This window comes from Harpia harpyja, chromosome 7, assembly GCF_026419915.1.
Source record: "Harpia harpyja isolate bHarHar1 chromosome 7, bHarHar1 primary haplotype, whole genome shotgun sequence".
In the NCBI taxonomy this organism is placed as follows: domain Eukaryota; kingdom Metazoa; phylum Chordata; class Aves; order Accipitriformes; family Accipitridae; genus Harpia; species Harpia harpyja.
The window spans coordinates 27982271-28003710 of NC_068946.1; the positions used below are offsets into that span (position 1 = coordinate 27982271).

At 39.2% G+C, this 21440-nt stretch overlaps 1 protein-coding gene across 2 annotated transcripts in view; it reads left to right on the forward strand.

The window, feature by feature from the left end:
* The window catches only part of INO80D (INO80 complex subunit D), a 46421-nt gene that overhangs the window by 10714 nt on the left and 14267 nt on the right, over positions 1 to 21440 (forward strand). For both annotated transcript variants that reach the window (XM_052792688.1, XM_052792689.1), the window contains 7 exons: positions 5023 to 5771; positions 8915 to 9023; positions 14428 to 14652; positions 16673 to 16782; positions 18669 to 18802; positions 20234 to 20451; positions 20841 to 20998. In XM_052792688.1, the coding sequence (XP_052648648.1) occupies positions 5023 to 5771; positions 8915 to 9023; positions 14428 to 14652; positions 16673 to 16782; positions 18669 to 18802; positions 20234 to 20451; positions 20841 to 20998 (1703 nt within the window). The remainder of the gene's footprint in view (positions 1 to 5022; positions 5772 to 8914; positions 9024 to 14427; positions 14653 to 16672; positions 16783 to 18668; positions 18803 to 20233; positions 20452 to 20840; positions 20999 to 21440) is intronic.

Genomic DNA, 21440 nt, shown 5'->3' on the forward strand with positions numbered 1-21440 from the left:
CCTCCCTGCCCAAATGAAGATGCCCAAGGTGCCCAGGTATTCAATGACTTGCAAGAGATAGTACTTGAGGTTGCTGGAGAGCTGAGAATTCAAACCAGATTTCCTGGATCACAGCCCATACTGTAACCACAAGGACATGCTTCCTTGCCTGAACACCAGTCTCATTGGTGTTGCTTGGGCTGAGATAGCAGAATTTGTCTAATCTTGGCTGCCAGGTATATATGACTTTAATTTTTCAGTCTCGTTGCAGGTTTTGCCAGTAACATAGTATTTAATTAATGTGTGTGTTAACTATCTGAGGCTTGTTCTGTTAGAAACTTTTTAACCTAAAATATAAACAAAATATGCCAAAAAAGAATGAAACCACTATTCACTGACCTTTCACATTATTAGCTGCCATTCACTAACCTTTTGCATTATTAGCAGTGTTCCCACTGTGCCCTACATATAACTTCCTTCTCAGCTCACAGCTCCCTCTCTTGTCTGAAACAACAGTTGGACTGTGCTCTAAATTAACTTGCACTTCACCTGCCATTTCAGTTGAGGAGACTGATGAAGTGAGAAAAAAACATGAATGTTTGTCAAAAGCTGTAGGGCAAATGCTCAAATGGCACAAGATGAATAACTTTAAGCTGTAATTTGACAGTCGGTGACTGTTTCTTTGCTACTGTACAGTTGAGGCTCTTTGGAAGTAAGCTCGCAGAAATGATCATGGAAATTGTTAGCGCAAATGGTATGCTGTAATTTCAGATGCAAGTGCTGACTGAGCCAGAGTTGCTGTTTACCGGGGTCATACTTAAAAACAATAGAAATAATAGTACTTAATGACACTTTTTTAGGTCTTATATGTTTCCATGGAATTTGAGACTTTTCTTTACACCTTGAATTGAGTTCACACTTTGTTCTTTTTTATTTTTCTCAAGTTAAAGTGAAGTGTGGTCATGACATCTGGTGTATGTTATATTAGAATAATTCAGTTGCATGTCGAGTGTCACATTACAGTACTTGAAGAGGACAGCAGGTGTCTGAAGGAGAAAATAAACTTTTAATTTCAAATGAGAGGATGTGATAGTTTGAAAGAATATTTTAAGACTGCTTCTCAGGGCAGAGTTTAATTTTAACAATAAAATTTAGTGAATGCTAGTGATAAGACTGTGCCTGCTCTAAACTTTTTTTTTTTTTGGCAGGCAAACCTGTATCTGTTTCTTAGGAGACTTTTTTCACACTCCGTTTGAAATAAAGATGTTTGCTACGTTTGAGTTCTTCACTCGTAGCTTTTAATTTTCTGTGTACAAAATTACTGTCAGATGGTCATTTTGTCACAGTTTTAGACATGTAACTGTACAAGATCAGAAGCAGGCTTTATGATGCTCTGACAGCTATCTTTATATACTTTTAAACATTATAAAAATAAAATGTCTTAACAGGATGCATGCATTGTATGCCAAAAGCTTCATAGTCTGTCCACAGATAATTAAAAAAAATGATTACTTGACCCCAGACAAATGAAATGCTACCAGCCACAAAGATGTTTAATATGCTGCCATATTATTAGATTTCTTATTAACCATTAACATTCTACAAATTAAATCTATTAATAGTGCATGACTTCATTGCCTTATTTGAAGTCTAGTTTCTCTATTCACTATCTTGTTTTTTTAAAGAATGTATATGGGATGATACAGACATGGGTTCTGGATCTGTATTTCCTCTGAATAAATGTCTCCTAATCCTTTCTTATCCAAATGCACACAGAGATAATGAAGTTCAACTTAATTTTTAAGTATAGGGTTATTCCATTTTAGCAGGGTTAAACACCATTTTATCTCTAATTCTCCTCTTTCAAAAGAATCTTTAAATATTTTGTTAATATGCAAGATGCTCTCTAGTTTACTTGGATCTTCCTTTAAGTGACAGAACTCGATGCCAATCTGGGATGTACTGGGAAGCAGAATGCAGTTATAGGTGGAAAACCTCACGGGCAGTGATGTGGGAAACTGTCCAGCTGAAGCCTTTAGAGCCTGTCACCTTATGTGTGCTTCATGTTACCATAGGTTTAATGGATATCAACCACCACTCTTACCATATGTGCTGACTGCACTCGACCTCACCTGCACAGAATAAGTGCCTTTGGCACTGAGAAAGGAAGGGGGGAAAAACTATATTAGATAATCAATGTGTTACTGTCTGCTGAGCAGAACTCACAGGCAGGTTATAGAAGTGACAAACCGAGCCACTAAGACAGGCACATAGATTTGGCTCTTGTAGGGCCAGCTTGATCCTAAAGGGTTGCATGCTCAGAGCCATGTGAAAAGAACTGTGCTACTTGCAGGTGCTATTCCAGTCTTCCCAGTGATCTGTCTTCCATGGAGCATGAACTGCTAATGCCTTCCCTGGCATTACATCTGATTCAGAGAGTTTATTGCCTTAACTCAGCTGGTTATAGACTGGTTCCAGCAGAGTCGGTTAACGTCTGCACCGGGCTCTGCAGCACCGCATAAAGTCAGAGCCAGTTTGGGCCAGGGCCAACTAAAAAGCCATCCTGGAACCTGAAGGATGGGGAAGCGGATGTGGTGCGTGTGCCTGCCTGGCTCCGCGTGGGACTAACTAGAGCCTGGCAAGGCCAAGGTTGAGTTGGTGCTGATAAATTATGCCTAGCCAAAACTGCCTGCGCGTAGTCCTCTCTACCCAGAGAAGACTTAAGTGCTCTTCCCAGTTTCTTCTTGTTCCTTTTAGTCCAAAGTGTATTGGCCTCCGTTCTGCTGGAAGACCGAGTTGATAGAGCCAGGTCAATGTGTACTGGAGTCTGCAAGTGCATGTGATCAGTATTTTCATTATGTTGTAGCCTGGCATCTATGGGTTTGTGTCCAGAGGTGATGCCTGCATAAGATACAGTTGGCTTTCAGTGATACTGTATGGTCAGAGCCAAAGAGCCAAAGCTTTATACTCTGCCATATAACAATGATTCTGTTAGAGTTAAATGAACAAGCAAACCCCTTAATAGCCTAAAACTCAGAGAATGTTAGCAAGCTTATTACCTTTTCATAGGTTTATTCACCTTTTCTATTTTTTTGCTTTCTCTTTGTTTTTCACGATGAAAACAGACTAGCCAGTTTTACCGCCTCACATCAGCACAAGCTTGAGGTGGCAATATTTAAGTTCTGAACAATATAAGGGAAGCATTCACATTGAGTAAAACTGTCATTTTATTCAAATAAGGGGGACAAAAATTCCCTTGTGTTTGTTTTGTCTGTTTATTGTTTTTTCTTCTGTCATACTAAAAGTGCTGTTGTAACTGATCTCAGTCTTGTTATAAACAAAATATTTTAAAAGTGTTTAGTTTTAATTATGGGAATAGTGCTCTTGACTTTAAGGGAAGCTTTACTGAGCCTAATTATGTAATTTTATTTTTAGAAGTACATCTCTCAGTATGAATTTACAGTATTCCAGTGTGTTCTAACAAGGACTCCATACATTGCTGGTTTTCAGCTTGCCTCATCTAGATTTATTACTTACAACTTAATGTAATAATGAAGTTATTTAGACAATAATAAGTAGCAGTACTTTTCAGCCTTTTCTGATTTGTGAATCCTTATGGGTGTGGATCCCTTGGGAAACTACACATATGGAGATCATTAAGGAGCATATATGAATTTGCTTTTTCTTTTTTACCTTTTATGGACCCTTTAGAAGCAGTTCACACATTGCTTTTTTAGGGGTGGGTCAACAAGTTGAAAGTCACTAAACTGAAGTGTTAAATCTTTTGGGGGGTTTTGGTTTGGGCTTTTCTGCTATTTTTTCTCCGTGAAGCCCAGGAAAAATTTAATTTTAATCTACTTGTTCAACAAAACTTACTTTTCTCAGATTCATACTGATCAGATTTTAAAGAATACCTTCATTGGTATTTCCTTACCTTGTCCATAAATACCTTGATGTAGACATCACTCTTGCCTCATATCTTTGTTTTCATCTATAAGCTGCAGGTTATAGATGGGGTCCTGCAAGGGCAAAAGTCTGATTGCAGGAGGGCCTGCCTGTGTAAAACAGGAAAGGGATCAGATCATGGTTCCTACATTCCTATCACCTGCTTGTTTTAATCAGACAAAAATTGTTTACTTCTTAGTATGTTATCTGTGGCCATAAATTGTAATTCTTCTCCTTTTACTTTTCATGACAAACTTTCAAAGACTTTTTTCCTTTTTTTTTTTTCTTTTAATAACATGACTTTAAAAGCCTTTTTTTATATTAGAAGAGCTTAAAATCCATGTTTGTAGATTGTATGTTTACATATTCCTGGCATTGTGTAAACATTCTGTAGCAGCAGAGAATTTCTTTTAAACTAGATTTTTGTTTGAAGAACATTCAGCTAATCCTCTGGCTGCAAAATTGATCATGTTAAACCACTAAAACAGAATTTAAATATTTATGCTACTTGTTCATTAAGTGCAAATAGCGACCCTTCTCACCAGGTATCTGTAGTGAGATTGTCCATACAAGAAACTGCTCCCTACTCCAATGGAATTCATAATAATAAATGTGTGTGTTGATGAAAATGTTAACTACTTCCAGTGAAAGAACAGCCAAATGAAAGGAAGTAGTCTTCAATGTACTTTTTCTTGGGAGCTTTTGAAATGATCAGAGTTAATGGCTTGAGTTCTTACTGTTCTATGTATCAGACAGTCCATTTGTTTTGTTCGCCTTGTTTTGTGAATATGTACCATATTAGAGAGTAAATATTTTGAATGGTTGTGTGTTAATCTTCTTTGAATAATGAATTAAGACTTTAATATCTTAAGATTGCAAATTGTCACTTGTATAAGTTTTTGTTTTCTGTTACAGGTTGGGAACACCACAGTTATCTGTTGTATTAGAAGCAGTTGTGTACACTTATAAAATGTCTTGTGTTTCGATTTATATTTGCATGAAATCGTTGTGTGGGGGTTTCCCTTTAGTGATGTCTGTTTTCCTCAGATTTTGCTTAGAGGAGTTGAGTTAATAACTGACTGCTTTTACTTTTCAAAGGTACTGTAACAGCCACCTGCAGGTACTTGGCTTTATACCGAAAAAGGAGAGGAAGAAAAAGAATGATCCCATAGAGGAGGTAAAGGTCAGGCATCAGATGGATGCTATGGCCTTCAGTCTGACAGTGCCCAGCCTGGCCTTGAAGATGCCCAATGGGCTGGATGGGATGTCCCTCTCCCCTCCAGGGGCTAGGCTTCCTCTCCACTACCTGGAGGCAGAATTAGAAGACCCCTTTGCTTTCAACGAGGAGGATGATGACCTAAGGAAAGGGGCAACAGTGAGGAAAAAGTTGCAGAGCAAGTTGGCTCAAAACCGGCAGCGCCAGAGAGAGACAGAGATTTTAAAAGTTCGCCAAGAGCACTTTAGCCCCCTTCCTGCACCTTTGCAGCAGCAGCCTCTGCAGCAGCAGCACTCCCATCTGCCACCTTCATCAGCTTCGTTAAAGCCGACAGGGCTACCGCAGGGCATAGTCTGCAAGTCACCTCAACCTCCGAACACCAGCCTACCAATGCAGGGAGTGGCACCCACCACACACACTATAGCACAAGCCCGGCAGTTGTCTAACAAGAGACCTCTGCCTCTCCTGCCACCCGCTAGGGCTCCTGTCACGGACCCTCCAAGGACTGATCGGGTCCTCATGAAAGCCACAGCCTTCTCTCCGCACTCATCCTGCATGAGCCGGCTACAGAGACTGGTGAAACTGTGCACTCGAAAACAGCAGCTGGACACTGATCTGTTTCCACATTTAGGTGGGTAGATAATAGATGCACTGCTGCCTTATTTTTTAACCTGAAACCAAAATACAAAAGGGGAATGTCTTCCTAGTCCTGTCCTGCATTCATGTGTGGTCCTTACAAAATAACCCTGAACTAGGTAATCTCTTGGTGTTTTCTTTAGCCCTGTTCTCTATGAAGGGAATGCCTGGACCTGTCACATATGGTTTATGGCATTTTGGTTGTTTATTCTTCTTAAATGTTCTGTTAACCATTTGAGAAATCAAACCGAAGTGTAGAAAACATTGCTTGGACGATACAGATGTTGTATAGAAGATTTGCAACTCGAGTAGTAAAGGTGGTGCCAGCTGTACCTACATGAGTGGACAAGGTTAGATTGAATGTTAGATATGTGACAAGTGCACATTACAAAATGAGTGCAAGTAAAAGTTTGGAGATTTGGCTCATCATTCTCTGCAGATCCAAATTTCCAGTTGACTTGACTGGGAAAATTGGAGCGTAAGATAATTTTTCTTGACTGGGCCTATTTGTGTACAGAATGTGGATGAACAAAAGCAAAAGACTGCTGCAGGAGGGCAGTGCTGTTACAGAAGGTAATTGGAAGTGGAGTCTTGTCCACATAGCAGCGCAAGAATAGTCTCCTCCTTACTTATTATCTAGAAACCATAATAATCAATTGCTGCTTGGGAAGATGTAAGTAAATATAACCAACTTGCTGCTATGGTAGTACTGCTCTATAAAGCTTTAAAAAGGCAGCTGACCTTGTGGCTTATTTGTCGTGATTGTGAATACGGACCTAGGTACACCTAGCTGTTCTTGTTATCTCCCTCACCCTCCAAAGTTACCTTACTTTTCTGCTTAGTTTTAGATTGTACTTTCCTAAGTAATAAAATCCTGACAGGGAAAAGGGAGTCAGTGTGTGATATTAGAGCAGGAATGCCTTTTATGATGTTTAAAAAAAAAAGATTTCAAATAAATCTGGACATTCTTCATAGAACATCTTATTTAATTGCAAACATCTGTAATTTTTGCTATTTCAATTAACCTTTTTTTAATTTGCTGTTAAGATCTGCCCTTTGGCACTCATGGGATAGCTTGACTATTTGTTCAGAAGATAATTAGCATCCCATAGTATGTCTCCAAAGGACATTATTCATCAGAAAATTGCTTTGATGGTCCTATATATAATGCAGGTCTTTTGAGGAACAGCAGCTCCAGAGGCACTTCTGAGTGTCACAGACCCCAATAGCTTAGAAAGTGACCTGCGTTTTGAAAGACTGTAGAAAGATCACTTTCTGTGTTTAATGTTTTACATTCTCAAGTGGTGAAGAGAATACGTTTTCCTAAAAAAAGAGGCATAGTAAAAAAACTGATTAGACCCATAAATGTACAGTAATGCAGATTGCATAACTATGTGTGTGCAATTAGAACATTTTGGATTTGGCAAAGTAATGGAATTTGCATATTAATTATGTAAGAGTGGAAAATATATTTGTTATTTTTTCCTAATATGCCTTAATATTAAAAACCAGTTATGCTGGTTCAGAGAATTTCAGGATTTCTTTTTTATGATAGAGTAGCACTAGAGATGACTGCACAGAATCTTTAAAAAGTTGTAGCCAGTTTTATGTGTACCCACATCAGAGCCATATAATCGGATATTAATGTAACTGCAGTCTTCAATGTGAGTATAGCTGAGTCTGGATTAGATATTATTCCTTCATTTCTGCAGTGCCCCTTAGAAGCAAAACAACGCAACCTCTGATTTTATTTTTAAGCTTTGGGTAAATAATTTGTTACATGGTATCAACTGTGGACACCTTTATCCAACGATTAAGTTGTTTTTTCATTCCTTTATGGAAGGGGCAAGAGTAAAAAACATTTAAGTTGAAAGTATAATTCTGGCATTTTATCAAGTGTCTTAAGATACCTTAATTTAGTTCAAATGTGTATCTTAAAAATAGGAACAAAGAATAGATCCTGAAGTTCCTGAAAAATAGGGTTTCTGATATTTCTGGTTTATGTTAAAGCATTGCTTCTAAATGATGAAGGCACTCCTGATGATTGTATTCCAAGTGTGTGTGTGTGTGTGTGTGTCTAACTCTGAAAGGAGGTGACCGAATACTGATGCATTTCCCAAATTCAAAGCATCTGACTTCTTCAGAATCATCTCGGATATAGTCGTTTAGTTGATTTTTGGCAAAAATAAAGTGCTCTTTAACTCTATCCCAACTGCTGCTCCATGTTCAAGGAGCACACAAGAAAGTGAAAAAACAATGCTGGCTTGTAAATGCAGCTATGGGATTTTATCCCACCTGCTGCAAGGAATTGGCAAGAATTCCATTGGATGTGGGAGAGAGAATAGGTAAAACTGCAAAAGATGAAGCTCCAGCTAAAATGTTCCACCTGAGAACTTACTGGATGCTGTTTCTGGCTGTCCTGTTCAATGATTGTGTTTAGCTTGACCAGCTGAGGCTGCTGGTGCATACAATAAGTTGATCCTACTGTATCATCATTAAGCAAAAGCATGCTGCTTAGTAAAAGTGCAGGAGTATTTGCATCTCTCCCTTTAGCTCTCTTTTCACGCTAATGTAGACATTTGGCAGGCAATTATAGAGACTGAGCAGAGGAACATCCTGTGTAGCTGTGCATCTCTCTGTCCATGCTGCTCTGTCTTATGGTTTTGCTATTCTCCCTGTGTTTTGGCACAGAGCAGGGGTTGGAATATAAACAGAAATGAAAGTGGCCTATTTAGATCATATAGTCTTAAAAATTACCAGGCAGTCAGTTCTTCGTAGCAGGGACTTCTCTCTTACCTCATTTCTGAAGATTCCATGTGCTTGGTATGAAAGCTGTAATGTTTTTCTGTGAGTAAGAAAGCTGGTGATTTTTCTCCCACTGCTTATGGATAAAGAAGCCGATAAGGATTTTAAAAGGAAAACTCAAATTTGACAAAAATCAGTGCATGCTATTTGCACACTGTAATAGAGCTGTTACTGTAACTTTTCCTGTGTAACTGAGAATATTATATGATTTAATCAAACATAATTATGCTTGCAACTATACTACACATTCATGTTTTGTGCCATAGGTTGCTCAGAGACTGACATGAGGTGTATACACTTTTCATCTAGCTCTCATGTTTTCAATTCCCATAGGGCTGGATTGGTCTGAAGACAGTGGAGAAGAGTTGGAGGATTCAGAGCAAACCTCCCCTTACCAGGTTGCGTGGTCTATCCGAGAAACCCTTGGCTATGAGAGACATGAGTGAGTATGATTCTTTAGTATTCATGCTGGCCTTGATGGAATAAATCATGTAAATATGAGCTTCGCTTCAAGTGGAGTCAGTGGAACCTAAGCGCTTGTTCGAGTGCTTTGCTGAAACAAAGGATTGTTTGAATACATTTGTTTGTAAGAGCTATGAAACAGCTTGTTGCCTTCTGTCCTAGTTTCTACCTAACTTAGTGTCCTGGTTTTGGCTGGGATAGAGTTAATTTTCTTCCTAGTAGCTGGTACAGTGTCTTTTGGATTTAGTGTGAGAATAATCTTGATGACACACTGATGTTTTAGTTGTTGCTAAGTAGCACTTGTCCTAAGTTAAGGATTTTTCAGTTCCCCATGCTCTGCCAGCAAGCAGGTGTGCGAGAAGCTGGGAGGGAGCATGGCCAGGACAGCTGACCCGAACTAGCCAAGGGGATATTCCATACCATAGAAGGTCATGCTTAGTATGTAAGTATACAAGCAGAGCAGGTATTAGCTGCTGGTACAGAAAGGCTTATGGTGTTCTCCATATACTGCTAGGTCATGAATCTGAACTTACAGCAGGATATGATAATATATGTCTATTAATGTAAATTTTAAGGTGCAAAGTTAAAGCAAAGCATCCCAAGCATAGTATTGTAACAAAACTGAAGCACGTTGATAGCGAAATTTGGGTCTCAATAAGATTTTATTGTAGTTTCTATAACGTGATTTTCTTTCACTATGCAGCTGGACTTTCTGATACAACTCTCTCCCATTTGTTTAATTTTTAAACCACCCTTAGAGTAATGATGTTAATGAAAGGTTATTTTGTTGTTACATGGAAATTCTGAAACTTACCAGAACTTCTTACCATGTCTAAAGATTGTCCACAAGGTGAACAACAAAGCTGTATCTCTGTCATCAGGACAGACACCAGGATACTAAATACTGAGAGCCTTCAGTGTATCAGAGCTTATTAGCAGTGTGTAGACTTACCTTTTTTAAAAGAAAGTTTTTTTTCTGTTATGAATGACCATTGTTTTTTAGGGCATCAGCAGTCAGAGAGACACACATTACATCACAAACATTAGTTTTAACTTAAAAGGCAATTTTTAAATAAACTGTTTTGGGAGAACATGAACAGACTTTCAGACTTTTAAGTCATACATAATTTTCAAAGCAGATATATCTATTAAATAACTTCCATTATACTCTTCTGTCTTTGACATTTGATCTGGTTCTTCCATAGATTCCTATTTTTTTGTCAGCTTTTGAAGGTCATCTTTGTGTGTTTTGTCTTCTATTTGTCTTAACTTCTTTTGGATTCTTCCTACTCTTTTCACATACTGAGAGAAAATAATGCCTTGTCTTGACATTTTCTGTTCCATTCTAGCATTTTATGCACTTCAGTTAAACACTGTCTTAACTAATCATGATGGATACATTTTTGTATGGTACTGGGTGCTTTTGTACTTCCATCAGCCTGCCCAGTGTTAGCTCTTCAACATCTTTTCTAATTTTGTTTATGGATAAACATTGATACATTCACTTGATGTCAGCCTTCTAAAACTTTAATTCCTACTCTGTAAGCTTCTGTAGAGGTTTTTATTACCTGAAATGTTTCACTTTGACACTTTTGCAATGTGGTCTGTCTGCTGCTGAAGATGAATTAGTTCAGACTATTTCTTGGGTGATCTGATTTGTGAAAATGACTCTGTCTTGCTAATCTGGCGGTGCAGACTGGTGGCTCCTAACTTAGCCAATGACTTATTATGGCTCTGAATTTTGGAGGCTAATTTTACCAGAAAACTAATGGAGGTTGTTTCCCAAAACCTTTAGATTCTGAAATAACATACCTAAACTTATGGGAATTTACTTACTGTTTTTCATAGTAAAATTAAAGCTATTTTTTCTCTGCTCATTTGTGTCTGATCTTTCGATCCCTGTGTGAAAGGGATAACTCTCCACCAGCAAACTCCATTCTGTCCTTTTCCATTTGTCTCTGTGGAAGACAGTGGGAGGGATGCTTCTCAGAACAGATGAGTAAGAGAAAGCGAACAGTTAATTTCTGCATTACTGGGCAGCTTGTTCTCAGCATTTCTGGTTGTATGATTGTGGGGGGAATCCTCTAACTTTCTGTTGAACTTCTTGTGTGATACTCTAGCTGCTTTTAAACTCTCAAAAATTGATGAGATTGGTTTAAAATTAATGTCTTAACAGTAATAAATTTTTGAGCTCACTTGCCTTCTGGCCTTTTAATCTGTAAAATTCATATTGTTGCGATCATCTGTGGAAACACAGGCCAAATGTCTGCTTTTATTATTCTGTTCTTTAATTTTGGAAAATCGGGTTCCTGTGGTCGCAGGATTCCAGGATGCAGCACTTCGAGGCAGGCACAGAAGTTTGAGTTCAAATAGTAGCGCAGAAGTTGGCACCAGGCGCAGTGCAGGCAGGGCGGCTGGCAGGGAAGGCTGCTGGGGTGGGAGGAATTGCTCACGGGAGCAGCAATTCAAGGGGGAAAGCAGGGGCTGTTCCCTGCTCCTGATTAGTGAAGCTTCCCCCCAGTTGATTCGATTACTGGGTCTTGTAGCTTAGAAAGTACTGGAAAACAAATGACTTTAAAACAAAGTAGTTTTTCACTTCCTGTGCTGAAATACAGATAAAGTGAGCGTTTCAAGTAGCGAGTTTGAGAAGGGAGTGTGAGGATTGGAGTCCCTCCTCATACCAGCTCACTCAAAGGAGCAAATATCAACGCTGTATTGTCAAAGCTGGATTTAATAACTCCCAATAACGAGAAGAACTAAGAGGAAGAGGGGAAGGTTCTTCAAATACCTCCTTACAGAGGATTTTGAAGTACAGTTGCTGTGGTGTCTCAGAGTAGAGAGCATGTTCTCCTGGTTCCCTGATGGTGCCTGACTGCTCGCGCTACCCTTTTGCTTTTCCTTTCTGTTGCTTCGTGCTGCCTTTGTTTTCTTCATGAACACTCAGCAATAATTCCCCTGATGTTTACACATGACAGTCTTAAAGGGAAGGGTTGGGAAGAAGTATTTTGGATTATCAAATGGTTTGCGTGCTCTTTCAGAAATCTTTTAAAACATGAAATGCTACACATTAAGTTGAACTTCAGAAGTTATATATGCAGCTTAAGGGAATAAACTAAATAGAAGTTGTTAAACTTATTTATGAAATGACAATAAAAGTACCTTTCGCTTTCAGTCCTTGCCTAGCAAAAAAAAAAAGGAGGTGTTATTGTGATATTTTTAGGTTTCTTTGAACATATAAATATGCTTTGCTTAATCTTACTGGCCTGGAAACAATTCTGAATAAGCTTTCAGAAAATGTTTGCCTCAGAATAAGCCCTTGTCCATTGCAGGCATGATTTCTTTCTACATCTTGTATATATGTCTTCATCTACTTTTTTAAAATGATCTCATAAACTGCAGTTCAAAATATTTTAACATAGGATGACTTTTTTCTGTCTATTTCAATGGCAGGGAAGTAAAAAGTGTCAAATATAAAGACATTTGCATGAAAAAACACTCTTTCCACCCAGAAGAAACACTTTTTTCCCTCTAAGGAATATTCTTGTCTTTTCTTAAAGTTAATTTGTAACCATAATTAAAATTAAATCAGTATGTCTGCAACTTTGTTAAAGAATCTTGGCCTAGATCTAAGACCTTGAACCTACCTACATCTAAGTGATCCCATCCCTGTATTCCTGTTTTCTATTAGTACATTGGAAAAATGAAAATCTATATTAAATAGCACACAATTAAATTTTTCTAAACAGGTTGTTTTTCCCAGTAGGCATTCTTTCCTAAGAGATCTTAAAAGTGTTTTTTTCTTTTCATTTTCAATATGAAAATATTTTAAACATTACATATGTTAAATATTTTTAACAGGTTGTGTTTGCTGCTAAGCATTTAGTTGCAGAGGTTAATTACTTGTAATTTATGCTTCCAGAAAATAATCTGTAATCTGTTGTAACAAACAAAATACATAGTATGGTTGACTTTACATAAAACTTTATAAAAATGTGCATTTGTGTCAAGGCAGTGTTCGTTCCTGCAGAGTTTTTGTGGGCAGCCTTAGTGGAGATGGATGCAGTCTCTTAAATTTGGCCTGCATGTAAATGGAATAAGAGTTTCCAGAAAGGAAAGTAGGTCTTAGTCATATTGCTTTTCAGGGACAGCTATTCTGCCTGTGTTTCTGGATCTTTCTTACTTTATTTAGTAAATATCATGGCTGGTATTTTGCATCTTTTCTATCATCAGCTAGTTGTGGTCTGCTTTGCTGTGCACAGGTTTGGATGTCAGCTCATTCAATCTCGCTGGCCAAGCTCTGCAGCCTGAACCTTGGGAGCTTTTGATTTGCTTCATTTGTTTAGATGTGTTTTCTTCCCCCTGCCCTTTTTTTGTTTTACGGATAGGAAAGTTAGGAAAAAGTTTCTCTGTTCTATAAGGAAAAACTTAAAGGAAAAACTGAGCAAAGTCTGCTTTGCTTAGATTCAGTGTGCGGCCTTTGTTGCTCCATGAACAAAAAAATAATTCTGCAAACCAGTGCTCGTTGTGGAGGACTTCTGGGTAGCTTCATGGACCTTGTTGTTTTAACAAGTCCCAGTGATGATTTTATTAAGTGTCATGATTTTTACTTCATTTAGCCAAACATGTTGACACGGTTTGATGGTCTTGTTGATATGTGCCTGGACGTTCAGAAAGGCAAGATAAATGGAAAAAGGCTTTCTTAAGCAACAAAGAATTGGATCAGTCCTTTATCTGGTCATTGCTTAGCCCTGGTCTGATTTTTCCCTCAGTACCTTTGCAGTTAAATGTGAATTTCTTCTCCATGGCTGTACTGTAATTCAACTTTAACTCTGCAGCAAGGGGAAAGCAGTATCAACTGCTAGCTGTCGTGAGTGTCTATTTGGTTTAGAAAGGAATACACCACCTGGTGGAGTAAAAGGAATTGGAAAAAGTCAGAAGTTTTGGTACTTCTTAGGATTTGACCATCTTCTCCAGTATGACCTTTCTTCAATAAATTTCCACTATGTAGTTCCCCACCCTTGTCCTCTCCATTAATTGCACTTTGATTTAAGAGTTTGTCTCATTTGCTGAGACATTTACAGTAAATAAAGGTTAACAGTATAGATTTCTTTTGAACAGCAGGCTCCAGGCATTTAAATGTGTCAGACTTGATGATAAATTGATGTAATCTCTAATAATGACATACTAAGAAGGGTAAGTACATTTAGAATTCAAAAGGGATCCTGCTCTTACCATTTCTCAAGCATCCGTGCCTGATTTCAGCCTTTGGATGTTTGTGGGGCTAGAAGATGGATGCCAACTTAACAATTCTATTAAAATGACAAATTAGCTTCCTTGAAAAAAAAATATTTAAGGCCCATTTATTTTTATTTTCCTTCCTTTAGGTCCGATGATGACAATGCAGATGACAGGAGTTCCAGGGTGACCAGACTTTGCACTTACTTTCAGCAGAAATACAAGCACCTCTGCCGCCTGGAGCGGGCAGAATCTCGTCAGAAGAAGTGCCGGCATACACTCCGGAAAGCCTTGCTGCAGGCGGCCAGCAGAGAGCCGGAGCGTGCTGGGCAGCTGATACAAGAACTCCGAAGAGCTGCGTGTGCTCATACCAGGTTAGACCTTCCACTGTGACTGCAGTCCAGAGTCTGGACAGGGTGGAGGTGGGCAGAGTATCCAGCATCTGAAATGCTGAACTCTGAAACTGATAGGCATGCACAAGGCAGAAAAACCATGACACATAAATGCCTGTCAGTGGAGTAAAATAAACACAGCATACAGTGTTTTCCATGAAGACAGGCATTCTCCAGCTTTGTGTTTTAAAATGTGGATTGTTTGTTCAGTAGTATCTGGGCCCAATTTCTTAAATGCCACAAAAGAAGTTAGTGGCCTGCTAAAATTTATTCTTATTAATTAATCTATGTATTTTGGCTGCCTTCAAATATCTGGTACTTTACTAAGCCCAGTTCTTCAGAAGTTGTGCAGTCTGGTCTGCAGTTCACTGCTTCAATTCAGATTTCGTTTTTCAGAGCTTTTTTTGAAAAGCCTGTACCTCCTGTTAATTATCTTCCCAGCAAATCAAACTTAAGCTCATGTTTTTTGTTAGATTTAACTCAATCTAACATTAAATGAAACTTGGCAACAAAATAAATATCTTCTAACAACTCTGAAGGTTACCTTCTGTGGGAATTCTTTCTAGATAATGTCAACATCCCTCCAGCTCTCAGCATACTGAGAGTTGGTGGATTCGTATTTGTGCAGAAACAGAGTAAGTCTGAACCCTGGTGTTATGTCTGGGGTATCAGCAGCATCCTTTTCTTGTTGTGGTTTTACTTTACAGGATGTGTGACTCTAGGGGGTAGGAGGGCTAACATGAGAGGCAGGCTGGAGTACTGAGAGTATATTCTGGTTATGGGATGCTTTTGTTCCTGGGCAGTGGGCTGTGGTTCATCACAGTTGGAGGGTTTGTTGTTGGGGAGGTGGAATGGTACTGAAGAGCTGCTCAGAGGTGTAATGTAGAAGTATATTACTAGTTTACAAAGTTGTGTAAATGTCTCCAAACTTGAACTACAGCAAAACCGTGCCAGAACTGGCAAACTCTTGCTGGTTTTTTGCCATTATTTTTGCCTTTTATTACCCCAAAAAGATGACGTTGTTTTGGGTAGGCTGGCAAAGCCAGGTATGCCTGTCATCACTGCTCTGGTTAATTTAAGTAACCACAGAGTCTTTTAAATTACGAAATTTTTCACAGGAATAATATTGCTAACTAAAACTTTGCTCAGTCAAAGTGCAGTCGATGACAGAAATGGCTGAAGGAAAACAGTCAGGCTACAGACAGCTTTTTGTCAACCTAGAAAACAACGTGTACAGAGGTGAAAGTCAGTCCGGGAATCACCAGCTTTATCTACATGAAGGTGACAAATGCCTTGAGACCAGGCTAACACCAAGCGAGCTGTGTAATGCTTGCAGTACTCATCCACACTGCTGTCTGGTCACCTGCTTGCAGCTCAGTCTCAAAGCATTGAGACTGTGCTGAGGAAGCGCTCAGCTCTGGGCACCTGCTGGTGGATTGGGCTGTAGCATGTTGATGAAGGAGGGCTTTTACCCATGTTGAGCACGCTCAGGCTCTACCACTCCAGAGCTCAGTCTAAGTTTGTCTGAGCACATGCTTGCATGTAAGCTCTGGGTATGCTCGGCATGTTTTGATTTATGAACAGGCTTGGAAGTGCACTTGACTGCCCATGTAGGCATACCCAGTACATTGTATTCTAAAGATTGACCTCATTTTAAGGGTCACCTGTGTTGACACTCACCTACTGCTGTCCTTGATTCTGTTGCAGGGTGTTGTAATAGTTACATGGTAGTAGCACACAGCACCTCTCATTACAATTAAGGCCCTGTGAAATAAACAATGATCCTGTTACTGCAGTCACACCTTCACCTGTCATTGACATCTATTCTGTATCCCTGTGTAGAGTCTGGTAGTAGTGTGCACCTACCTGGATTATGACACACAGGTGTGTTACAGTTTTTCATCCTACTGTGCCACGCCACGTTCCGTGCAATAGTTATGCTAAGTAACCACCTGAGACTGGGTTTTTGTCTCTAAACTCTTCTATGCTTTTTTTTTTTCAGCACAAGCCAAGCGAGGCAGAGAGATGCAGAACCAACAACCTGTAGTGGGACTTCGAAGGGAGAACAGTGCACTAACAAGGCCCTTCCATTCACCAGGCATTGTTTTCAGCGTATCCTCTTAACTCTGTTTGGGAGTTGCATTCAGATGTGGAAGCTGTTGTGGTTTAAGGTTTTTTGTTTGTTAGGTTTGTGCATTGACAAATACGTTTTCACAAAGAAATACCTGTTTGTTAGTGTCTCATCAACTACTTTGCTTTTAATTTGTCTGTGTGATTTGGGTCTGTAGACGGTGAAGATAAGTAGTTTTCCACTGGTATCTATCATAGTCACATCATTTTACTTTGTAAGCTACATTTAGTAGGCGCAAGAAGCCTTTACAAAAACGATCATCTTTCACAGATGACTTGGTACAAACCACCTGGCTTTCAGCCTCGTGGCTTTCATACAGTTCTTGGTAGGTTCCAAGAGCCTAACTACTTATGAAGGGTTTGGGAACAAGTTTTTACACTTAGTATAAAAAGATGGCTTACCCTGACTAGGAAGATGGAAATCTGATACTTTGCATTGTTTAAAGAAGCAGAATAGGAGGAGTCACAGAATCCATATTCTAGATGAGGAAGAATTCCCAGTGCTCGGGATCTCAAGCAAAGCCTGAAAAAGGTGTTAAGAGTCAATGCATGAAGATCACAGAAAGGAGGGAGCACATTAGATGTGAGGTTTGATTCTGAAGACTATAAACAGGCAGACTTCTGACGTGGAATACTAAGAATTCTGCAGGACTTTTGTCTTTTTTGTTTAGCTAAAGAATCGTTGGTGCTTTTGTTGGAGTGACTCCTTTTGTTGGAACTTTTGGTTTTGGTATTTTAAATTACTAGTGCTGATCTGTTCCAGTAGTTGTCAGACTGCAGCACCTTTTCAGTCTTTTTTGTTTGCAGGTGCCTTTTTTTTTTGTTGGTTGATTTTTGCAGGCCCCTTAAAAATAGTCTGCAGAGCAGTTCAAAACCTGTCTATGAGAGAGCACCATGTTGCGCAGCTGTGTTTGGGATTTGCCTCATGATTCTGATTTTTTTTTTTTTAAGCTGTGTTGCTTGTTGGTGTGTGTAGAGCAGAGAAGTCAAGACTAGTGATTTTGCATTTGTGCCCATTTTTTTGCTCTGCAATTTCTTTTCAATGGAAACAGTGTCTCCTAAAATGAACAGGCTCTTGGTTCTGACCCATCTGTCCAAGTCTGCCGTCCGAACTGTTCTGCAGGTTTTCCATTTTCTTTGTCCTTCCTTTTGCGTTTTCAACATTTTCTGAACATACATAGTGATGGTGAGGTCTAAGAACTGTTCAAGATGGAAGGAGTGCTTCTCATGTTGTTTGAAAAAACACAATGAAATATCTGTTTGATTTGCTGTAAGTCTGGAAACATTTTCACTCCTGCAGGGGATTTTTTTCTGAAGGAAATCTCAGCAAGCTTACATTTGGATTTACTTGACCTTTCTGTCTGATTGCACATCTTTTTTTCAGAGGAGCAGGAAGGATCTTGAAACTTCTTTCTCTGTGCTCTAAAGATAAATGCCAAGAATGTACCTTAAAAGACTGAATTAAGAAATACTCTTTCTTTAATGTTTCAGTATGGATTGTCATTAGTCTGTAAGGAAATAGTCCTGTTGACTACGCTGTTCCAACGGCTACTATTGATCTATTGATTAAGACTCCAGGAAAAGGCTTCTTTTTGCTAAGAACTCATTAGTGAAATGGCTGCTTCTATAAAACTATCTCAATATATAATAAAATCATTAGAAATTCTGCATGAATGCAGTTTTTCACTTTAAAAGTTGGGTTTGAGCCTTACCTAGCTTTGAACTTGAATAACAAAGTTAGGGTACTCATTAAAAGTAGCATCTATGGACAGGTAGAGTTGAAGACCCTGATCTTCATCAGATTGATAAATCAAAGGGCGTTCCTCCGTCGTTGCCTCATGTGTTATTCCTGATGCAGAAATGCACAGATATCTTATTGAACCGTTCTCAGCAGCTCTTCTCAAGTTGCACAGCCAAGTTTGCGGATGGTCAACAGTGCTCTGTGCCAGTTTTTGACATTACACACCAGACACCTCTGTGCGAAGAACATGCCAAAAAAATGGTAAGTACAAAGTCAAAACTGTAGTTACTTGTGTATTGGGATGACCAGGAGTTTTAACCCCAGTCTTTCTATGAACTCTTGCTTGACAATTAGCAAGTTTATGAACCTAAAAGCTCATTTCCTTTTATTTTTCTTAAGGGGTTAAAACATGCCAAACATTTCCAATTAGTATAAAGTATGTTGTGAAAATCTTTTACATACTTTTGAGGATATAATAAAGTGTGCGTGAGAATATCTTTCACTGGAAGAAATTTGATTCCTCTCTTCAATCGAGAAATAGAAGATCGTTGTGAGAGATTCCGTGGCCCTTTTATTTGGGCTCACTCCTGGCCCTTGGATCTGAATATAGTATGAGTGTGGTATGGTAAGAACACTGCATCTCAAGCAGTCTCAGTACATGGAGCCCAAAATATTTTCTTGAGGAAATGTAGGTAGCAATTACAAGCATACAAATAATGGTTTTTGCTGCTTTATTTAGCTTTTGGTAATTATTGGAATTCATCTTTAACCTCCTTGAGGGATCCGTGGATCCCAGAGGAAAAGCATTTAAAATGATGCCCTCTGCTCTCCTTCTATGCCTCCCATCTTCCAGAGCAAAACTTCTGGGATAATTCACAAACCCAATTCTGTCTTGCCCGTCCTTCAGGGCATTAGGCATAAAACTGCCTGGGTTTTTTTCTTTGCTTTGTTCTGCTGTTGGGTTGTTGTGGGTTTTTTGTTACTGTTTTTGTCCAGCTTCTCCAATATTTGAGAATTATGGAGTTTTCTGGGTTAAAATGCGAGGGTGTGTGCTACAAAGATTTGTATGGGATTTTCCCCCTCTCCCAGGCAGTCTTCAGTGTGTCTCCAAGGTTTACTTCTGTAGGACATACAATCCTCTGCCACTCCCAGTGTGATGGCAACTGAAAACTGATGATGGTTTGATTTATTTTTCAATTGGCCAATGACTGCTGTTCAAAAGCAATGAGGCCTTAGTTGTTTACCCACATCCATACCCTAGCCCTACAATATTAATTCCATTTCCTCAGTGCTGCCCCTCTTTTATGGCAGTGAGTACTTGAGGATGCTAGCTTCAGCTGCTGCGCACTATCCCCATTACTGCCACCTCACAACAGTGTTCTGTCTTTAATACTTACAGAAATGCTGCCAAAGGTTACAGTTTTGCACTGATTTAGTTAGGGTTTGCTATGGTGATTTTTAAAGTCACACTGCGTGATCTGTTTAGCATACCTCATAATTTGGTCTACGTGATTTTTGCCATTGGGATCAATGAGGAAGGAAACAGTGTAATTTTTGTAACCTTGCCTGGGTGTAAGTTAGCAGTCTCTCTTGCATTACATGTGAATGTCTGTGGAGCGACCAGGCGAAAAAAGCAAGGAAAGTGATACTTGTTCTTAATATGCTCCCATTGGTATTGTTTTATTCCCAAAGGACAATTTCTTGAGAGGGGACAGCTCCCGTAAAGTTCAGCACCAGCAGCAGAGGAAACCCAGGAAAAAAACGAAGCCACCTGCACTTACTAAAAAACACAAGAAGAAGAGAAGGCGAGGCCCACGCCGGCCCCAGAAGCCCATTCCTCCTGCAGTGCCCCAAGGGAACCTCACCATGCCTGCCAGTGTCTCACTGCCAGTAGAGATGCCCCACATACGGTCAGTAGTAGCCCTGCCACGGTTTGCCCACTGCTAGCTTGAATGTTGCCAATGAACACTGTAGAAAGGTGTGATGTTGCTGTGCTGATCAGCATCTGGAGCGGGGCTAGAAATTGCATCTTCTTGTGACTGTTGAAAAAAAACCTTAGAGTGGGTCATTTCAGATTTAAGCAATTATTGGGTTTGATGGATAAAATGTCTTGCTCCTGATGCCGCATCTGATGTATTTAATCAGTAGGCTAACTGTAGGCTTCCTAAAGAAACTATCTAAAAGCATTTTTTGTCCTAGATGATGGAAAAAAAAAAGGTGTGGGGAAACACCCATTATAGATGGATAAGCATTTGTAGTTGTCGTTGAACACCAGAGACTAATGGTACTTTTTGTCCAGGAGCCCCTCCACACCAGAGCTGAGTACTGATGAGCTGCCTGATGATATCGCCAATGAAATCACAGACATTCCACATGACTTGGAATTGAATCAGGAGGACTTCTCTGATGTCCTGCCACGGCTGCCCGATGACTTGCAAGATTTTGATTTCTTTGAAGGTACCATTTTATTTTATTTTATGCTAACGTGAACACAGTCAGTGAACTGAAGAAGTGAGTATTTCTAAAATGCGTTTTGAGAGGTTGCTTGCTTTCCTACAGAGGTAATAAATTTTAGACAAGGAAGTGTGCATTTGCTCTATTGTTTGTTTGTGAGCTCTGAAGTAAAGCAGACTTTAAGGAGGCTGATGTGTGTAGTTCCCTGCTTGCTCTTATAATTACTGCTCTGAAAATCCTAATTGGTTTAGTATTTTAATAATTTATTTTATGTTTTTACTGCCTGTCAGTGTTGCAGTTTAATCGAGTATTCTCAGTAATGGCATCTTTCTGCCATCGAGTGGGGCTGGAATCACAGTCAATGTTGGCTTTTGATAAAAGGAGAAGAGAGTGAGAATAAAATCTTTAAATACATTTTTGAAACTAGCTTTTGATCAGAACTGTG